General features: G+C 40.2%; 1 protein-coding gene across 5 annotated transcripts in view; it reads left to right on the plus strand.

Moving 5' to 3' along the window:
- Positions 1 to 17,317, plus strand: part of PLPPR1 (phospholipid phosphatase related 1) — a 144,385-nt gene that overhangs the window by 92,533 nt on the left and 34,535 nt on the right. For all 5 annotated transcript variants that reach the window (XM_063423300.1, XM_063423297.1, XM_063423296.1 and 2 more), the window contains one exon: positions 13,580 to 13,768. In XM_063423300.1, coding sequence (XP_063279370.1) covers positions 13,580 to 13,768 — 189 coding nt within the window. The remainder of the gene's footprint in view (positions 1 to 13,579; positions 13,769 to 17,317) is intronic.

Genomic DNA, 17,317 nt, shown 5'->3' on the forward strand with positions numbered 1-17,317 from the left:
ATGAAAAGCATACTTAAAAGATGTGTAAGTCTGTTGTGTCAGAACCCTGTGTCCTGTCAGGATCTGTTGCTTCTCAACACTTGGAGAATAAATTGTCCTGACACCTCTATGTAAGTGAAAATAGTCATTAGATTACAAAGCCTTTAGAGTTCATGATGGATTTAATATCTTTTATGAGCCATTTATACAATGAAAACCCATTAGTCAGTGAACCATTAACAGGATTGTGGGGCTACTTGGGAGCTGTTTTAGCCGAAGGCTGCTTTTCAACTTTCCAGAACAATCCCTGTATTGGACATTTTTGGAGGACACAGATATATGGAAATAAAATGTGTGTGTGCGCCAGTCAAATCGACCCTTTTTAATGGAATGACTGTGGTACTTCAAAGCAAAATAAGCTGCAATTTTGTGATTTTGGTTACTGAAACTAGGCAGACAATGAATTACGACAAGATTTTGCATTATTTCTAGTGGACTGAAAGACTCATGTCAGTGTAGTCCCGGTTAAGAACTGCTTTCAGAAAGAATCAGATTCAAAGCAGGCTTTCACAGAACACATCTTGTTCAAAGTTAGAAGGCACATTCAACACCTGGTTCTCATTAAACTCTTTGGAATTGCACTGAGTTTTCAGGACTTTTTATTACTTTGCTATATGCAAGTGTTTGAGCAAGTTTTGTGAATTCAGGTGTTTCTGAGGCTGGAGCAGACCAATAGGTAGATCCTGAGCATGGTTTAGAGGAGCAAACCCTGAATCCTTTAAAGCACAATTTGGACACCAGTTTTTTGAGAACATCCTGGCAGACTATTTTCTATGTTCAAATATTGTTGGGCAGTTTCATGAGGTGGAAAGAGTTCCTCCTGCATTTAGAAGGAGCAATGAAAAATATTCTAAATCTTCTAACCAAACAAGCTCTTTGAAAGCAGCTGTTTCTAGCAGGCTGTTCACAAGGTGCTTGAAGTACAGAAGTTTTTACTAGTATGTTAGATGGTGGATTTCATGGAGTCAGTAAGAGCTCTCTTAACAAGTCCTGGAGATGATCCCAGCATTTGTACTGTTTGTTTTAGGCAAATGATGGATAGGCGCAATAACCAGTCCTGGGAGTTTGAGTCATTTTCAGTCAGTCCCAAGTGATCACAGGTATTTGCTGCCTCAGTATCTCTCAATTTCCTCTCTGTCTCAGCTTCCACATCAAGTCTTTAAAGTTAGAGAAAGCTGTGTAGTGCTGCTTTGAGTCACTATTCTTGTCATTAAAGGTATTATTCACACTAGTACATGCCTGAAGTTCCAATGGTGTTCATTTGAAAAAGCTCATACTGCAGATGTCTTGATGGGGAGAGGAGGAGACAGACCAGGCAGGACAGGAGAGGGGAAAAATGCTTTTGGTTACTTTTAATTTAGTACTAGAGTAATCAAAATAGATCTCTGCTCTGCTTCTGCTGCTAAAAAAAAATCATTCTGAACAGATGCCATTTTCATGCAGACTTTTATGTTGAGAAAATTATTTAGTCTGCACCAGAATTTGTAGATCATTTTAAGGTGTTACATGCTGGAAGCAGCAGTTTCCTGGCTGTGTGCCATTTGGAACTGGGTAGAACATTATTGCCACCTGCTGAAAAGCCTCATGGACCTGCTGAAGGGAAGATAAATAAGCTGTACATGTGGCTTGGAGGTTTTAACAACACTTGGTAATGGTGATGACTTTCTTCAGATGATAAATAAAAATACAATTTTTTAATCTGATATGTTCTCCTTCTTGGGAGGTACTTCTCTTCCCCCCTTGTATAAATCTCATCCTGACATTTATCTGAAAGGGTATCAGACCCCATATTTCTGGGGTCTTAAAGGAAAATTGTAGTTCTCAATTTTTGTTAAGAGAGGAGTCTTGCTTTTCATACATAGAAGATAACCAGTAATTTCACAGGAAGCTCAGAATATTTGGATTTATACACTTCTTTGAGGAATATATTTCACTTCACTATTGGCTTTTGCTAACTAATTGTTACCATAACAAAAGTAACAGTCTGCATATACCTGAGAAAAAATACTACATGAAATACAGGATATGTATTGGAGAGACAGAAAAAATGTGGGATGTACCATGACGCCACAGATACAGGAGGCAAAGCTGTAGAGTCTGGCCCTGAAAGCAAAACCTACCTAATTTTACGGAGTAGTTTGCTACTGTAGCAGAAAAGCAGCTTTCTGATCCCCATCTTTAAAGTGTATGTCTTCCAAATGTTGCTTAAAGTCCCAATGTTGCTGTGTATTAAAAACTTTTCTTATTTTTCCTTAAAAATTCCATTTCTGCAATCAAGTGGTGATGTGAAAATCTCAACTTCAGTTTAAAATAGTTAGCTAAATTTTCAGCTTTTTATTGTGGGAAAGAAAATTTACTAATGTAATTCCTGTCAAAATTTTAAATTTACATCTCTTTACACTACACATGAAGACTATACAGACTATGGATTGATGTATATTACATAGATTTTAATCCAGGAAGGTCAGACCAGGTTCAGTAACTTTTATGCTATTAGTGAACAAAGTGAGAGTAAGATCATAGTGTGCCAGGATCTGAGAATCAGCCCTGTATGAGATCAAGGAGCAAAGCCAATGAATGGAAAGCTCTTCCTTTGTAGCTCTGACCCCTTCCGTCACCAGCTCACAGCTAGATCAGCTTTCTGACAGACAGCCTTTGTGAACCACCTTCAATAAAGTTTAGGGGAAAAAGAAAAAAAAATTTGTTGTTTGTTAATGTTGGAAAACTAACACAAGATAAAATCTTACAGACATGAACACCTGGATTCATTATTTGTGAGTAATAATTTACATTATCAGTGTGGTTGCTTTTATTTCAAAGTCAGTGGACAGGGAAAATGTTGCTATTTGAAATTGCCTTCTGGAAACACCTCCTTTCTCTGGGTCAGTAGTAAGGTCAGAGTGCAAACATGGGAAAGTTGAGTGCATGATCTGATGTCAAGGAACAACTGGTGCTTGTGAACAAATACTCACTGAGAGGGATGAATCCACCTGTTCTTTCTGCTTGTGATAATCCCCTTTGAAACCACTGGCTGCAAATTGATTTGTCTTCAGATCATTCTCTCCTCTTTCAAATTACACAAACCAGGGCCAAAAAGTTCTTTAAAAGGTCAGGATGAAGCCCACAGTAGATTATTAACCACATTACTGTTACTACCAAATGACCTGACATTCCAGCTATATTTTAAAAAATGAGATGATGTTGTGAAAAATACAGGGTAACCCACAAATATATTAAATAGATAAAACATTACAGACTCTTCATGGATGTTTGGTGGTGTGGCTTTTGGAATTTAATGTTACTTTAATGCCCCCTTGTCATGGGTTGGCACTGGCCAGATGTTAATGCACCCATGAATATGTTTTTTTCCCTAACAGCTACTGTGGGATGTGATCAGGAACAGAGCAGAGCAGGCTTAAATCTTGAAAACAAAAAAAACCCCACCAAAACTTTATTACATTACATAAGAACAGGGACAGAAATACTCTTAAACACACACAGAGATAGAAATAAAAACTTCTTAGAACATTTTTTCTCCCAGTTTCTACCTCCCCACACATCACTCTTCACAGACCAACCTTTGGGTTTTAGATCAAACAATCACCACTCAAAAACAAACTAATCTTCAATTCAGCAAGGGAGAGAGGAGTCTCTCTCGCACCACAGACTGTTCTCCAGAACACACAGGTCTACCCCTTATGTGTTTCCATGTCACCCATGGCACCGCCCAGAGCAGTCTGCCAGGGTGACTCTCTCTTTTTCCTATGTCCAGCGCTCTCACCGCTGTCCATAGGCTGAAAGCTGCATACAGGGCTCTTTTAAGGATACTTGCGTGCCGAGCTCTCCCCTTTTTACCCAGGGGCCGGGGTTCCAGGAGCAGGTCTGCCCTGAGGGCAGAGGGCGCCACCTCACCCTCCCCCTCTCTTCTCTGCCCGCTCCACTCTTCAAGTGCCAGTCACTGTAGCAAAAGCAAGGGCAGCTGTATCTACCCCAAAATGCAGTTTATGTTCAAAAGAGACTCAAGTTCAGTCTATGGCTGACATTATGCAAGAAAAGTCCAGCTCCGAAGGCTACTCCTCTCATTCTTTGCCCATCGGGTTCCTTCCAATTGTGCTTTATCACCTCGGTCCCAGGCCGCTTCCTTCTCTTTTTTTCCAAAATCACTAGTCATGAGAATCAATGTCTAAGAAAAGTTTCTTTCTGCCAAGCAAGGGTTAACAGTTTCTATCTCCCAGCAGGGTGCAGGCTCAGGCACTCCCAGGCTCGGCAACCCCCACGTGGCTGGGCACCTTCTCCCCGAGTTTGGGGGGAAGAGGGGGTGAGCACACACAGAAGGCACTTCCACAGTTTTCCACCCCTCCATCCTGGACGGGGCAGCTCAGTTCCAGTCCTGTCCACTCTCTTCTCCCCCCGGGGGGGCTCCGGCTTACCTGAGCCCGACCACGTGTTCTCCCCTCCCCCACCCAGCCTCGTGGCTGGGCAGGGAAAGGAAGCTGGAGACGTCTCTCTGCTGAAACCGAGATCCAAAAAAAGGGGCCGAACCCCCTAGACTCCTGCTTTTAACTCTTTGTGTCCTCAGAGGCGTGTCCAAACTTCCGAGTGACCAATCTAGGTGCCAGCAGAAAGCTGATTACTAATTGGCTTGCTTACCTCTCCCTGGAAAAATTCACCTCCCCCAGCAACCACGACACCCCTGCTGATACGCCTTCAAAATCTACTTTTAATCAAGCTCAGAATTTAATAGTCTTCTGCACCAGTACATCCGTTAAATTAAAAAAAAAATCTAGCATATATATCTCATCATAACTGGGTTCTTCTTAAATAGATCATATTTCTTTTAAATCTGCTACATAACAAGGCCTGTGCTGTCACAAAAACAGTAACAACAGCTCTTTAGAATTGTCCCACATGAATCACTTCTGCTTATGATTTAGTCCAGTTACGTAGAATAACTGGATAGAATCTAAATGCTAATGGAGAAAGAAAACCTTTCTTGTTATGATTTCATAAAGAAGACAAATTATTATAATGAAATATAACTTGCCAAAACAGAGAAATTGCAAGAGGGTGAGCAGATATTGAAGGTTATATTAGAGGAAGCTGCGTCACAAAATCACTGAGTTTGGAAAAGCCCCCAGGACCACCATGTGCAACCATTAATCTAGCACTGCCAAGTCCACCACAAGCCCATGTCCCTAACCCATGTTCCTAAATGATAAACATTTTCATAGCTTTTATGATCTATTTTCCATGTAAATAAAAGATATAATTAGTACTGATTTTACAGACACTCTTGCAACACAGGTATTACTTGATTCCACAGGAGAGAGGGGGATTCATTTCCTCCCTCTTCAAGACATGGGAGAAATGCCTTTCTTCTGCTGTCAGTGGCTAAAAAGACACTACTGTGCTTTTTCCAGTTTCCATCACCTGTGCTGTTGTATTGTTCCTTTGTCCATTCATCTCTCTGCCTCCCTGAGGTACACCAAATCATGTGCCCATAGCCTTGGGTGACCACCTGAAGCTTGTATGGACATCTACCCCTGCATGTTTTTCCCTCTGAAGAGAGTGACAGAGACCTGTGTTGTCCCTCTCCAGCACCAAAGGCTGAGCTTTTCTCAGACAAAGCTGATGTAAAGGGGGTCTCCCAAGGCAGCCCAGCTCTTTGTGAGTGCAGTGAATACAGTGAGAGCAGGCTCAGGCTGCTACAAGACAGGTAAGATGTGAGTAGGTGTGCCTCCTTCCTTCAGGCTGACAGTTTCAGCCTGTGATCAGTCTGTGGATTGCACTTACCTGTCAAAGCAAGTAGGCTTAAATTTATTACATAAGAATCACTGCTGAAAAGTAGAAGTTTTTACATGAAAAGGTTGAAAAATGTTGTTTTAAACTGAGAAAACTAGAGCAGTATATAAAGTGCACTGAGTTATATCTGAGTTACGTAGATTGAGGTAATCACGGTGCTTCATGCTATTGCTTATTTTATTTTCTACATATGAAAATGTTTTACTAGTTAGAGCGTTTTTATGTCTTGATGTCTGTTGTCAGTAAGAGACCTGTACTGCTTTGATTGCACAGTTAGAGCTGGAGAAATCTGGATTCTTTATGTGGGTGAGCTCTTTGGTAACATTAAGCTATTGCAGTGTAGTACCTTGCCATTCTTCAAGGACCATTATATAAAAATGAAGCTGAAAGAGTTTTTAAGCAGATGTCAGTATTTTTAGAAGTCATGCTACTCTTGTGAAACAAGTTCTGCTGAAATAAGTGCCTTAGGAAGATAGGAACTCCTCTTTTTGTGTCTGAGCATGTCTTCTTCAGCCCTACAAACTATACCTAATCCATACTTAATTACTAAAATGGTGAAATAAGACAATAGGTTTATCAAATGGACTTATAAAAAGCTCTGCAGAGGCTGCTTTCATTTCTACACAACTCCACCTTCAAAAGCCTTAATAAGTCTCTCTGACTCCACTGCCCAGCTTGTGCCTGTACACTGAATGGACTTGAGAACTCCTGTAACAAAGCCATATCCTGTGTTGGGCTGCTCCAAAGACGGTGGGGTGTGCCACAGTTGCATTAAAAAACTGATTTCAGAATCAGTTATATGAGGTGAGAGAGAAAACACCTTGAGGAGTGGCAGTGTAAAAAGACCATTGGATTTCATATTTAATATACCAGTGTAAAATAAATGATTATTCAGCATAATGAAATCATTCACTTATACTTGTTTTAACATTATGTGGAATTCCAGCAGAGGTTAGTTTTTTCTCTGTCTCTTTCATTTATACAACATAATGTTGTAATGAACAGGTCTATTTTTGTCTTTGTTGTTTTGCAGTATTTTCATAGAAAGTAGGTGATTTGCTGCATTCAGTTTCTTGGCAATAGTAAAAGACTGTGCAATCAGCCTGATCCTTATAATCCATTACAAACATTAATTTGCTGCAGTGACTGAGTTCAGGAGGCTTTGCTGGCCAATACACTTCTCTTTCCACAGAACTGGGTCAGCTGCACAACTGTGAAGGTGAAACCTTTAAAGGTGAATCACTTGTAATAAAATGGCACACAACAGATGCTTCACAAACTGCTGTAAACTGAGGCTTTTTTTGATCCTTGAAGGGTTCATCCTGTTAATTCTCATTAACAGCTAATGGGAGACAAGGACCTGCCACCCTCACACCTCAGTGTGTGAAATTTCAGCTACTGGCACATATGGATCAGATGGACTTCAAATTAATGGTAGTCTTCATCTTCTTTGTTATTTGTAAATATAAGCTTTCTGAAGGCCTGTTCAACATTTCCTTACCACTTGACCACTCCACAGTGTGAAAATGCAGATCCTTCTTAAGACAATGTAGTAGGTCTTTCAGCATAGATGATTTCAGGAGCCCTGAAAAGAATTCCCACAGAGAATACAGTTAAAAGGCTTGGCAAAATAACCGTTTCATATCAAATTATCCAAATCCAGTATTTTCTAGGAGTCTGCAATTCCTCTACCAGAAGGAAGTTTGATTATATTAGGAAACAAAATATAACTAAGATGGTTTTTTTCTTTATGTCAGTTACAAGCACTATGAGCTGAAGATTGATTTACTAAGTAGAGATCAGCTCGCCACAAATAAATACAGCCAATACTTACAAAAAAATATTGATCCCTGAACCAACATGAGTTTCTGAGGCCTCATCCTAATAGAGATACTTCAGGAAACAGATGTGGTAATTCTTAAATAGAGGCTTGATCTGCTTTTAGAAAGACAAAAGCGGGTCTTTGAATTTAATAATAAATGTGATTTGTTGCAATTTGCTGTGCTTCTAACATCCCTCTGCTGCAGCTGCAAGACTGGAGTTCCTCTGTCTAAGGAGAAATAGACTGTCTCCCTTCACAGAGAGACACCTGGGCAAAACAGTCTGAGATGCATAGTTAAATATATCTGATATTATCCAGTAGAGAGCAAAGACACATTTTAACAATTTCACTCTGCAGTAACTTAGGAGTTACTGCAGGACACACATATGCCATGGTTGTGTGTCTGTTCCAACAGTTATGCTCTCAGCACTTCTGTCAAGCACACCGAATTGTTTCAGGTTTTGCATAATAGCGGGTCACTAGAGTTCAGGCAAAGGGGGAGGTAGATCAAAATGGGTGGAACTGTGAGCCACAGCATGTGTCAAGGGTTGAAAATGCCTGTGCAGATTTGTGGTGCTCATGAAACTGTGGCAGTTTCAGTTAAAGAAGGAAAACCACTAAATTTTCTGGAAACAAACTGAGCAAGGGCATCAATAGAGATCTCAGTGACTGTCCACTAAGGACCATCACACACAAAATATTGGTTTGATTTCTTTCAGGAGGAATAAAAAAGTCATATTTTATGTTGCCATTTGTGTGCAAGAACAGTTCAGTTTTCAGTCGTGCACATAAGATATGAGTAAGATACAAGTAGTCTGTGGGAAGGCTGATAAGCTGGAAGAACGTACCTGTTTATGTACAAATAACAGCAATATTAGGGGGGGTTTAAGTTTACTCATAGTGACTTGCAATATCACTTATATGAGTGACAAAACCCACAGCAAAAGGAGATTTTTTGCAGAGGCTGTGTGCCTGTCTTACAGGACAGAAAGGTTGTGTGGCTAAAGGGTACACAAGAAATTTTCCCAGCATCATCCTTTTCTCCATAGGTTTCTTGCTCCTTTGTTAAGAATTCTGGGGAGTCTTCAGTCTGGGCTGATCAAAAAATTTTGTCTCCCATAGTGTCTTCCCTCTTCCAATATTGTTCTCTATCTTTTGCAGCTTTATGCACCTTTCTCTTTATGCACCAAAGTGGAGTTGCCCTCTTGCTTTTTTACTTGCAGAACAGGGGCCTCTTTTCTGTGAGTAACAGTATTTTTAAAAAATTTTCCAATTGTTAAGGATATCGGGAAGTGTTTTGCAGTGACTTATGAGAGTGCATACAGTGTGGGACGTCAGTCCCACTACTTGGAAGTACAGTAATTTTATTTGGGTATTGGTGCTCTCTGAATTTTGCTGTCAGAGACTCTATGCTATTACGATGAAGAGGAGGATTTCTGGATGTACACCTGTACCCTAGAGTTAGTGTAACTAACTGTACTACTTAGTGTGAAGATTCTCTTTCTTTGTACTCAGTACAAAATCTTTCATTAATACCTGATTAACTCTACACCAAACAATTACCCATTGCCCAAAGAAGATTGTACGCACTGCCCAAAGAAGAGCGCAAGACTTGCTTCCTATGTCTTGAACATTGAAGAAAGTGATTTTTTGAATGCAGAGAAAGCCCACATGTTAAAGAAGGGCAAGGGTGTGCAGTGACAGGAAGGTCCGTAAGGGCAGAACCAGTGTGGGCTCTTAGAGCAGGGCAGAATTTAATGGTGTGTCAAGGGATGGATATTAAGTGCTACATAATTAATCCATTTAAATGACTGAGGGAAAAACACAGCCCAGTTGCTTGTCCAGTTTGTCAAGATTGATTTAAATTCAGCAGGAATTTTTAAATGTGGCTGAATCAGATACACAAACTGTTTTCTTAACACTCATGAATGAGCTTTTACAAAATATGCAGGCATATGTATCATTGAGCCTTTTCATGTGCAGATTATTGACTAATCCAAAAAAGAATTGATCCAGAAAAAAGATAAATCTCTGGCTCTGCCACAGGCTCTGCTGTGACCTGAGGGCAGTCATTTTATCTCCTCAGCTTTTGTCCTCTTTCTGTAAAATGGTGATAAGAGCATTTTCTTACCTCACAATGGAACAGTGATGATAAATATTAAGAATTATGACACTATTAAACACTGTGCTAAAGAAGGCCATTAAGCACCTTAGACTTATTAGGAGCCTTCTGTTCATTGGCTCCCTTTCTGAAGTTACTGAACATTTTTCGTTTTTCCTCAAGTAAACTCAAGGAAATGAATTAAAAAGGATGAATAAATAAAGTCTGCAAAACGTTAATTGTTAAACTGCATTGTGGTTTCTGAATTATGTAATGAAATGTTTTGTGTCTTTAGTTTAAATAAGCATACCTGCTCTTCCTCCCTGCTGCCTTCAATGATAGTAAACCTGAAAATAAGGAAAAGAGGCTACAAAACTCAGGCTCACTAATTTGGACCCTGGAGTGCTCATATTCCAGGATGTCTACAAGGCGGCACTGCAACTGTTCTTTATCCCAGCACCCAGGAAAACTTCACTGCCTTGCAGGGAGCCCTCCTGTCTCTGACATCCTTGCTTCTGGCCAGTTTGGCCCCTTCTTGAACTTGGACCTTCTTGCTGTCTGTGGCAGTTCGTTCCTCAGTCACCAATTACCACTGCAGAGCAGTCACGAGTAGAATTTTTCCCTGCACAAACAGCCAGTTATCTCACTCATGTTAAACACGAATTAAAAAGTTACCATGTGGAAAGGAAAAAGGGAAGGGAGAATGAAAAGAAGTTTCTGGTTGAGTTTTGCTGAGAAGGTCCTTTAAGTGAATACTCAAGATGAGGCACAGTAAGTTGCAACACAGAAGTGGTCAGGTCTTCACTGACTATACAAGCAGCAAAAATCTTCCTCTTTTTTGTGGCAGTAGCTGACTGTTCACTCTCGGTGTGTCACACCATCCCCTGGGATATGGTAGTGTCTGTTTAGTTGGAGATCAAATTTCTTCTGTCTGCTGTTGCTGTTTTCCTGAGATGGTGGATGTCACCTACAGGATACAATGTGTCTACAATTCAAATCTCTTTCTACAGATTATATGCTTTTTTTTTCTTTCTCAGAAGAACAAAGAAACACAGTGAATGTGAACAGGATTGGGTTCATTATTGAGGTGTCTCAAGACCAGGTTGGAAGGTGTCCCTGACCATGGCAAGCAGATTGGAATGAGTTGAACTTTAAGGTCCCTTCCTACCCAAATCATTCTGTGCTCTGTGATATTCCAGGTCAATATTAATGTTGAGTCAGTCAGTCAAGAGCTGTATTTTATATGCAGGAGGGGTTTTTGTGCAGCACTGAGTCAGCATTTGACAATGGAAAGCTCAAGGTTAGTTGTGGAACTGCTGCCTAGAAACCACATTTGGGATAAGTGACATTTTTTCCCTGTATCAAAACACATTATTTTTTGAAAAGTTTCTTTTTCCCATATGACACTCAAAGAAGGTTTCAAGTACAGTAACCTACTTTCTCTGTTTTCCAGTAAAAGGAGGAAAACCAGCTTTCTATTGTATCATTTATTATTTATAATTTATCTGTGCTTGCCAGCTGGGGCTGTCAACTTGAAGTATTTCTGGGAGTATGTTTGCAGTAGGAAGAGTGGGTCAGATTGCTTTTGACATCCCAAGTCGTATTAGGCACTGGAGCTGAGTTTGAAGACCTCTATATCCAAGACTCTTGTAATCTCCAATGTGTTTATCTGGGCATGTCAGGTGATAGTGTCATTGCCTTTTCCTAGTGTTAATTAACAAAGCTGAGTTGCCCAGGTTGATGAGAAAATCTATAGCGGCTCAAGGAGTTAAATTCACATGTAAATTAACTCTTGTGTCCTTAGTTATGGGACTGTGTTTGTACTCATCGAGGTTGCTGTAAAGATCTCTGGGGAATAATAGCAGCATCTTGCTTTATGTTTGTAAAAAAGGAAAATTTATTCTGGGCAGGCGTGGGGTCTTGAAAATAATACATGTACAGAATGAGATTGTTTATTTTAAAGGTGAAAAAGGGGGTGTCTAATGTCACAAATATGGCTTTACTGTGACATTCTTTTAAGTCTGTCTTACAAGAGAGGTTGTGAAGACTCCTCCAAGACATCCTTGGAGATGTTCAGAAACCATCTGGGCATGGTCCTGGGCAACCAGCTCGTGTCCCTGCTTGAGCAGAGGAGGGTGGACCAATTGACTCCCAAAGGTCCCTCCCACCTCAACCACTTAGGGGTTCTTTGGTCTTCTAGTTTCATCAATGACTAATCTGATTTCATTACTTTTTTCTAATTTTAGTCCAACTCTTACTCAAATATACAATGGCTTTAATGACTGGCTATGGGTGCAGGGATGTGCCAGAGGAGTGCACGAATAGCTTCAAGTGTATCTTTGAGATGGAATTGCCAAAATTAACTTTCAGCAGTCTTACAGTAATCTTGTACAGTTTTGATGCAGAGATCCTGGAGGCAAAATACTAAAACCAAGAGTTGGTTATTCCACTTTTTTCTAAGGTGTGGCAAGATAATTTGTATAGTTGTAATGACAAAATAGTTGTATAGTGACAGTAGTGGCACTAGTCTCCATAAAGATTTTGAATCAGATCCTGTAGTCACAGATTAGAATCATAGGATTTGAGTTGGAAAGAACTTTTAGAGGCCAGGTCTAGTCCACTCCCTGTGCAATGAACAGGAACACCTTCCACTGGACCAGGTGCTCAAAACCCAGTCCAACCTGACCTTGAACACTTCCAGAGAAGGGGTATTCATCACCTCTCTGGGCAATCTGTGCCATTTTTTTACTACCTTCATTGTAAAATACATCATGCTTTATATCTAATCTGAATCAACCGTCTTTTATTTTTAACACCATTACCCCTAAACTAGAAACCAGTTATAGATCAATATTACTATTTTTGAGTGAGGACTGTGATGTGAGATTTTCTTTGCCATGTGGCAGAGGGAGAACAAGAATTAGTAGATCTGCTTATTTTCATGAGCTGAGGATAGGGACACCTTTGGTGAGGTTGTTGTGACACGTTGCTGAAACAGTGTGGGAGCCTGATGCTGTGAATATGTACTAAAAATGTGGATTGCTAAGCCTCTAACCAATCCATTTAGGAGCCATAAAGCATGAAAAGAGAGACCAGAAAAGCTCCTTGCAGTTCATATCTGTGATATAAATGCAGCTTCAGACTCAAGCCAGATTTTTCAAAAGTGGCTGTAGTGAAGTGGGTAAGTCAGGCAGTGCACAGAAGTCCCCACAGGTTGCTTGGAGATTTCTGAGTAGACTTCTAAACCTTTACTCAAAAGAGGCAGCTCCAGAGAAAGGTGAATGGCAGGAGAACAAGTCTTCCTCTGGATGTATGTTCATCTGGGACACAGAGGGCTTGTCTGAATAAACACATTCTCCAGCACGGGCTTGCAGCTGCAGCAGGGAAGTGTTTTGGGTTTAGCTTTGTCTAGGCTATGTAATAATCCTTTCCCACTCTCTGCCACTGGGCACAGATTTTGGCCATCACTGCTGCTGTCTCCTGTCACACTGCCCCTTGCCCTGCCACTGCCATCAATCCCTGTTGTGCTGCCCTTTGATAACATTGAGCTGTCAAAGCTCTGGTCCTCCTGCGCACCACTGCGCAGACCCGCTCCTATCTGAAGTGTTCATTAGTGTCGTTTGCCAAGAGGTTTATGTAACAGATGTTGCAAAGCAAAGGCACAGAAACACACACACACTCACACACTATTATGGCATGGGTTGTCAGAGTGACAGTGAAGGGAGGATGGTCCACAGGACTAGAGCAGCTCGCAGGCACAGCTGCATCTGTTCAAAAGCAACTAATGCCTCTTTGTGAATATGCTTTATTTTCAGCTTGTCATCATGGCTGGGACTGTTCTGCTTGCCTACTACTTTGAGTACACTGACACTTTTCAGGTGCATATCCAAGGTTTCTTCTGTCAGGATGGCAATTTAATGAAACCATACCCTGGGACAGAGGATGAGAGCTTCATTTCTCCACTTGTGCTGTACTGTGTGCTGGCTTCAACTCCAACAGCGATTGTGAGTATGAGGAATTATTTGAAATCCTATGACTGATTCAAAAATAATAACAATTGTCTTGTGATATCTTTGTCCCCTTGCCTCTCTGTTCAGCTGTAATTGATTTACAGATCTCTGTTTTGCCTCAGCTTAATAGGATCTTCATCAGTTATCTACAGAAGTAATTATTCTTAAGTTATCACAATGGAAGACTGAGGGTTAAAGGTTGTTAAGCCTTTTACAATGGCTTGCTTACTTCACTGATTACTTGTGAATTTCCTGGGCTCTAGAGAAGCTCTAATGCAAAGGTTATGTATTACTGGAAATAAGAAAACAGGATAAAGCTGAAGTAAAATCCAGGTCAGATGTGCAGTACATCCAGGATTATTTCCTGCTATATTAAAAGGATTGTTGAATGGCCTTAAAAGGCTTAGATGAAGAGGATGCTAAATACAAAGAAAATTATGAATGCTGTTTCCTTTTTGTTTATAATATCTTTAGATTCGACAGTCACTTTTTTCTTCCAGATTTTTGTCACTACTTTTACTATGTTACTTCAGCCAGTAAGATGCAATGTGGTTGTTCTATGCAGATGAAAATATTCAATTATCTGACTACATACAATGTCAAACAATTTATTGCAGTTATTGGTTAGCAAAACTTCAGCCCTTTTCCATTTTCCACACAGAAAGTTGCATATTTCACTAACAGCCCCAGATTTGCTGAATTTGTAATTACATTGATAAATTCCTGTCAGATTGTGTTTATGGACTTTGTTTAATTTCTTTCTCTTTATTTCTTCCATGTTAGTATTTAGTCCTTATAATAATTTTGCTTTCATCCCTTTCAAAAGTTGATTAAAGCTGTACATGACATATTTACCTTTAAATGGTGAGTGCTCCACCACAATCTATTTGAAGTTTTGTTCGGTAGTAATTTTAGTGCATCAAATCAGGTTCTTGTCACAGAATGTAGTAAGAAGTGTGAGAGGGATCTGCAGAAGAGGGTATAGGTTTTGGTACAGTACATTTTCTGAAAACAACCAGGTGTTTTGAAGAGGATTACATTATGAGTTTATAAAAAACATCTGCAGTAACAGAGTTATTTTATGTATTGGATTTTGTTGCAAATCGGGGATTTCATTTTACTTTGTGCTGCAGTGATAATTTGAAAATGAAAAAAAAAACAAAACAAAAAACCAAACCTCCACATTTTTTAACTTCCCCATCAACATAATGCCAGTATTCAGGGACATGGATTTCACAAGTGCTTTTTGTAAAGGTAGATGGAAGATGACAACCATGCCTTGATTCCAGAGCAATGACATTAGTGGGAATTTTGTCCCTTGATTTCTGATACAACCTTGGGTAATGACTTGCTTTTTATTTGCATCTTCTGTTTAAATCCTTGCTCTGCCAAAATTTGATGCTAACCTTTCAAGTTTTGCTCCACTGAATCAACATTTCTTTGCTTTTTAGTAACCCAAGAAGTAATTTTCCTAATTGCTATCCTTTATGAAAAGCTGAGTTGAAGTCTTGACTTGGAAGTGCTGGGTTAATGTCAGACTTCATGATCCTAAAGCCCTTTTCCAACGTGAGCAGTTCTGTGATTCTGTGAAGAGTGTTTTATTTGTGGTTTCCATAGCTCATGTTAAACACACAGAATGAAAGGCTGTAGTGAATGTCAGGTAAGGTTGTTGGATGCTAAAGAGACCTTCAGCTTAGTTCTATGTGGAGTTGGACTGTGTGAACTAACCTTTCTGCAAACTGCAGATATGCTAGCCTGGGTCCATAAGGACAGCCATCACCCTGGGTGAAAGGATCCAGGGCTGGGTATAACTGGTAAACTCTGCTTCATGGGCTGTGCTGTACTGTTACATTGGATACATTGCTCCACATAGACAAGACATGGTCAGGGGCAGCACAGGGCTCTTGACACTGTGCTTAGCACCAGTGATCTCTAGATAAAACCTCAAGGAGACGGCACGTCCAACTTCCCTGGGAAAACATTTTTATTTCCAGTTTTAATGTAGTATTTATTAATATATTGTTTATTCAAAATTATAATTAGATGTATCATTGTATTCTATTACTAATACATAATTCAATTATTTCATGTCCTATTAATTGAAATCAGGCTAATCTTCAACTAGGGCATATGTCAGAGGTATGTTTTTCTGTCATCCTGACTGGTGCTCATCACAATATCTTTATAGGAGTAACTTCACTTCATTTCTTATTCCCACCTTTTTTGTGAAGGACCTTCTTCTCTTTGCACAGTATTTTCACACTGTGCTTCAGTTTGTAGCTGACTCTGCAGACTGAATTTTGGTAAGGGTCATCAATAAAAAGCTTATTAAATGATAGAGAAAGTGAGTTCAGATTCTCTCTAAACTCTGTATTTCACTTCCCTGCTGGTTAGTCCATGCAGAGTGTGAGTATCCTCATCTGTCATCCTGTACCCAAATGGGTGCTGCTTCTCACTCAGTCTGTCCACAGCCGGAGAAGAGATATTCGATCCAATTGAATGTCCCAGGGATTTCAGTGCAAGGAGCAAATGCAGCCTCACGGTCTAAACAACAAATTTCTGTTTAGACCGTGATGATTTGTACTCTTTAAAAAAGCCCTACAAGAACCTCCACACAAACAAAAGAACCCACACAACTGTGCATCATGGGAAGGAGCATTGTGTGCATTCACTGTCAATTAAGTGACTTCACTTTGCTCTCAGGGAGAATCACCAACATTGTGGAGCTCCATCACAAAGACATGAGTTAAGTCAAAGGTAATGCCAGTCCCTCCTTACAATTACTTGTTTCTGCTCTGCACAATACTTATTGCTTCACTTCCTAATGGCAAAATGGTTGATTTGGCAAATGGTTGGTTTGATGAGGCAGCAGTCTGATCTCTCTGTGCTGCCTTCACATTACCACTGTCCTGACACCTCCTGACATGAGAGGAGTGATCACTAGTGAACCCAGGAGCAACAAGGTACTCATAAGGCTCATAATACTATCTAAAAGGGCTTCTGGAGCTATGGAAGGTATCCTAGGGATCTGTAGAAGCTCCCTGGTCTGAGAAACAAGCAGCATTAAGTGCAATCCTATGCACATAGGTCTGGGGAGGACTCAAAGCCATGATTTCAGCACAGCTATGAGGTGCTTGCAAGCCAAAAGGAAACACCTTTATGAACTCAATGGAATATCTTTGTGTCTCTGTCATTTGGCTACTGTGGGCATGGGGAAAATGAATGCATGCGTTTTATTTCTGAGAGCACTTCGCAGAAGTGCAGCTGTAAGTTGGTACCATTGTATCTGCATTTCCCTGCACTTTCAGTGGCAAAATAAATGTGACTAGGCTGGTTTTATGCAGTTTTATTTGTTGTTTTTGAAACATTTCCCTAAAAATATTCTGGGATGACTCCACCACATTCATCAGTGTCCCTGAACACTAGCTTTCCCTGTTACAAGGTTACTGCAAAGCAGACAATTCCCCAGCTGGTACTAAACAATCCTTCCAAAGCTCAGCACTGCTGCCTGCTCTGTTTCATCCAATGTGATTAATCTATCCA

Source organism: Prinia subflava, chromosome Z (assembly GCF_021018805.1).
Source record: "Prinia subflava isolate CZ2003 ecotype Zambia chromosome Z, Cam_Psub_1.2, whole genome shotgun sequence".
NCBI classification, from domain to species: Eukaryota; Metazoa; Chordata; class Aves; order Passeriformes; family Cisticolidae; genus Prinia; species Prinia subflava.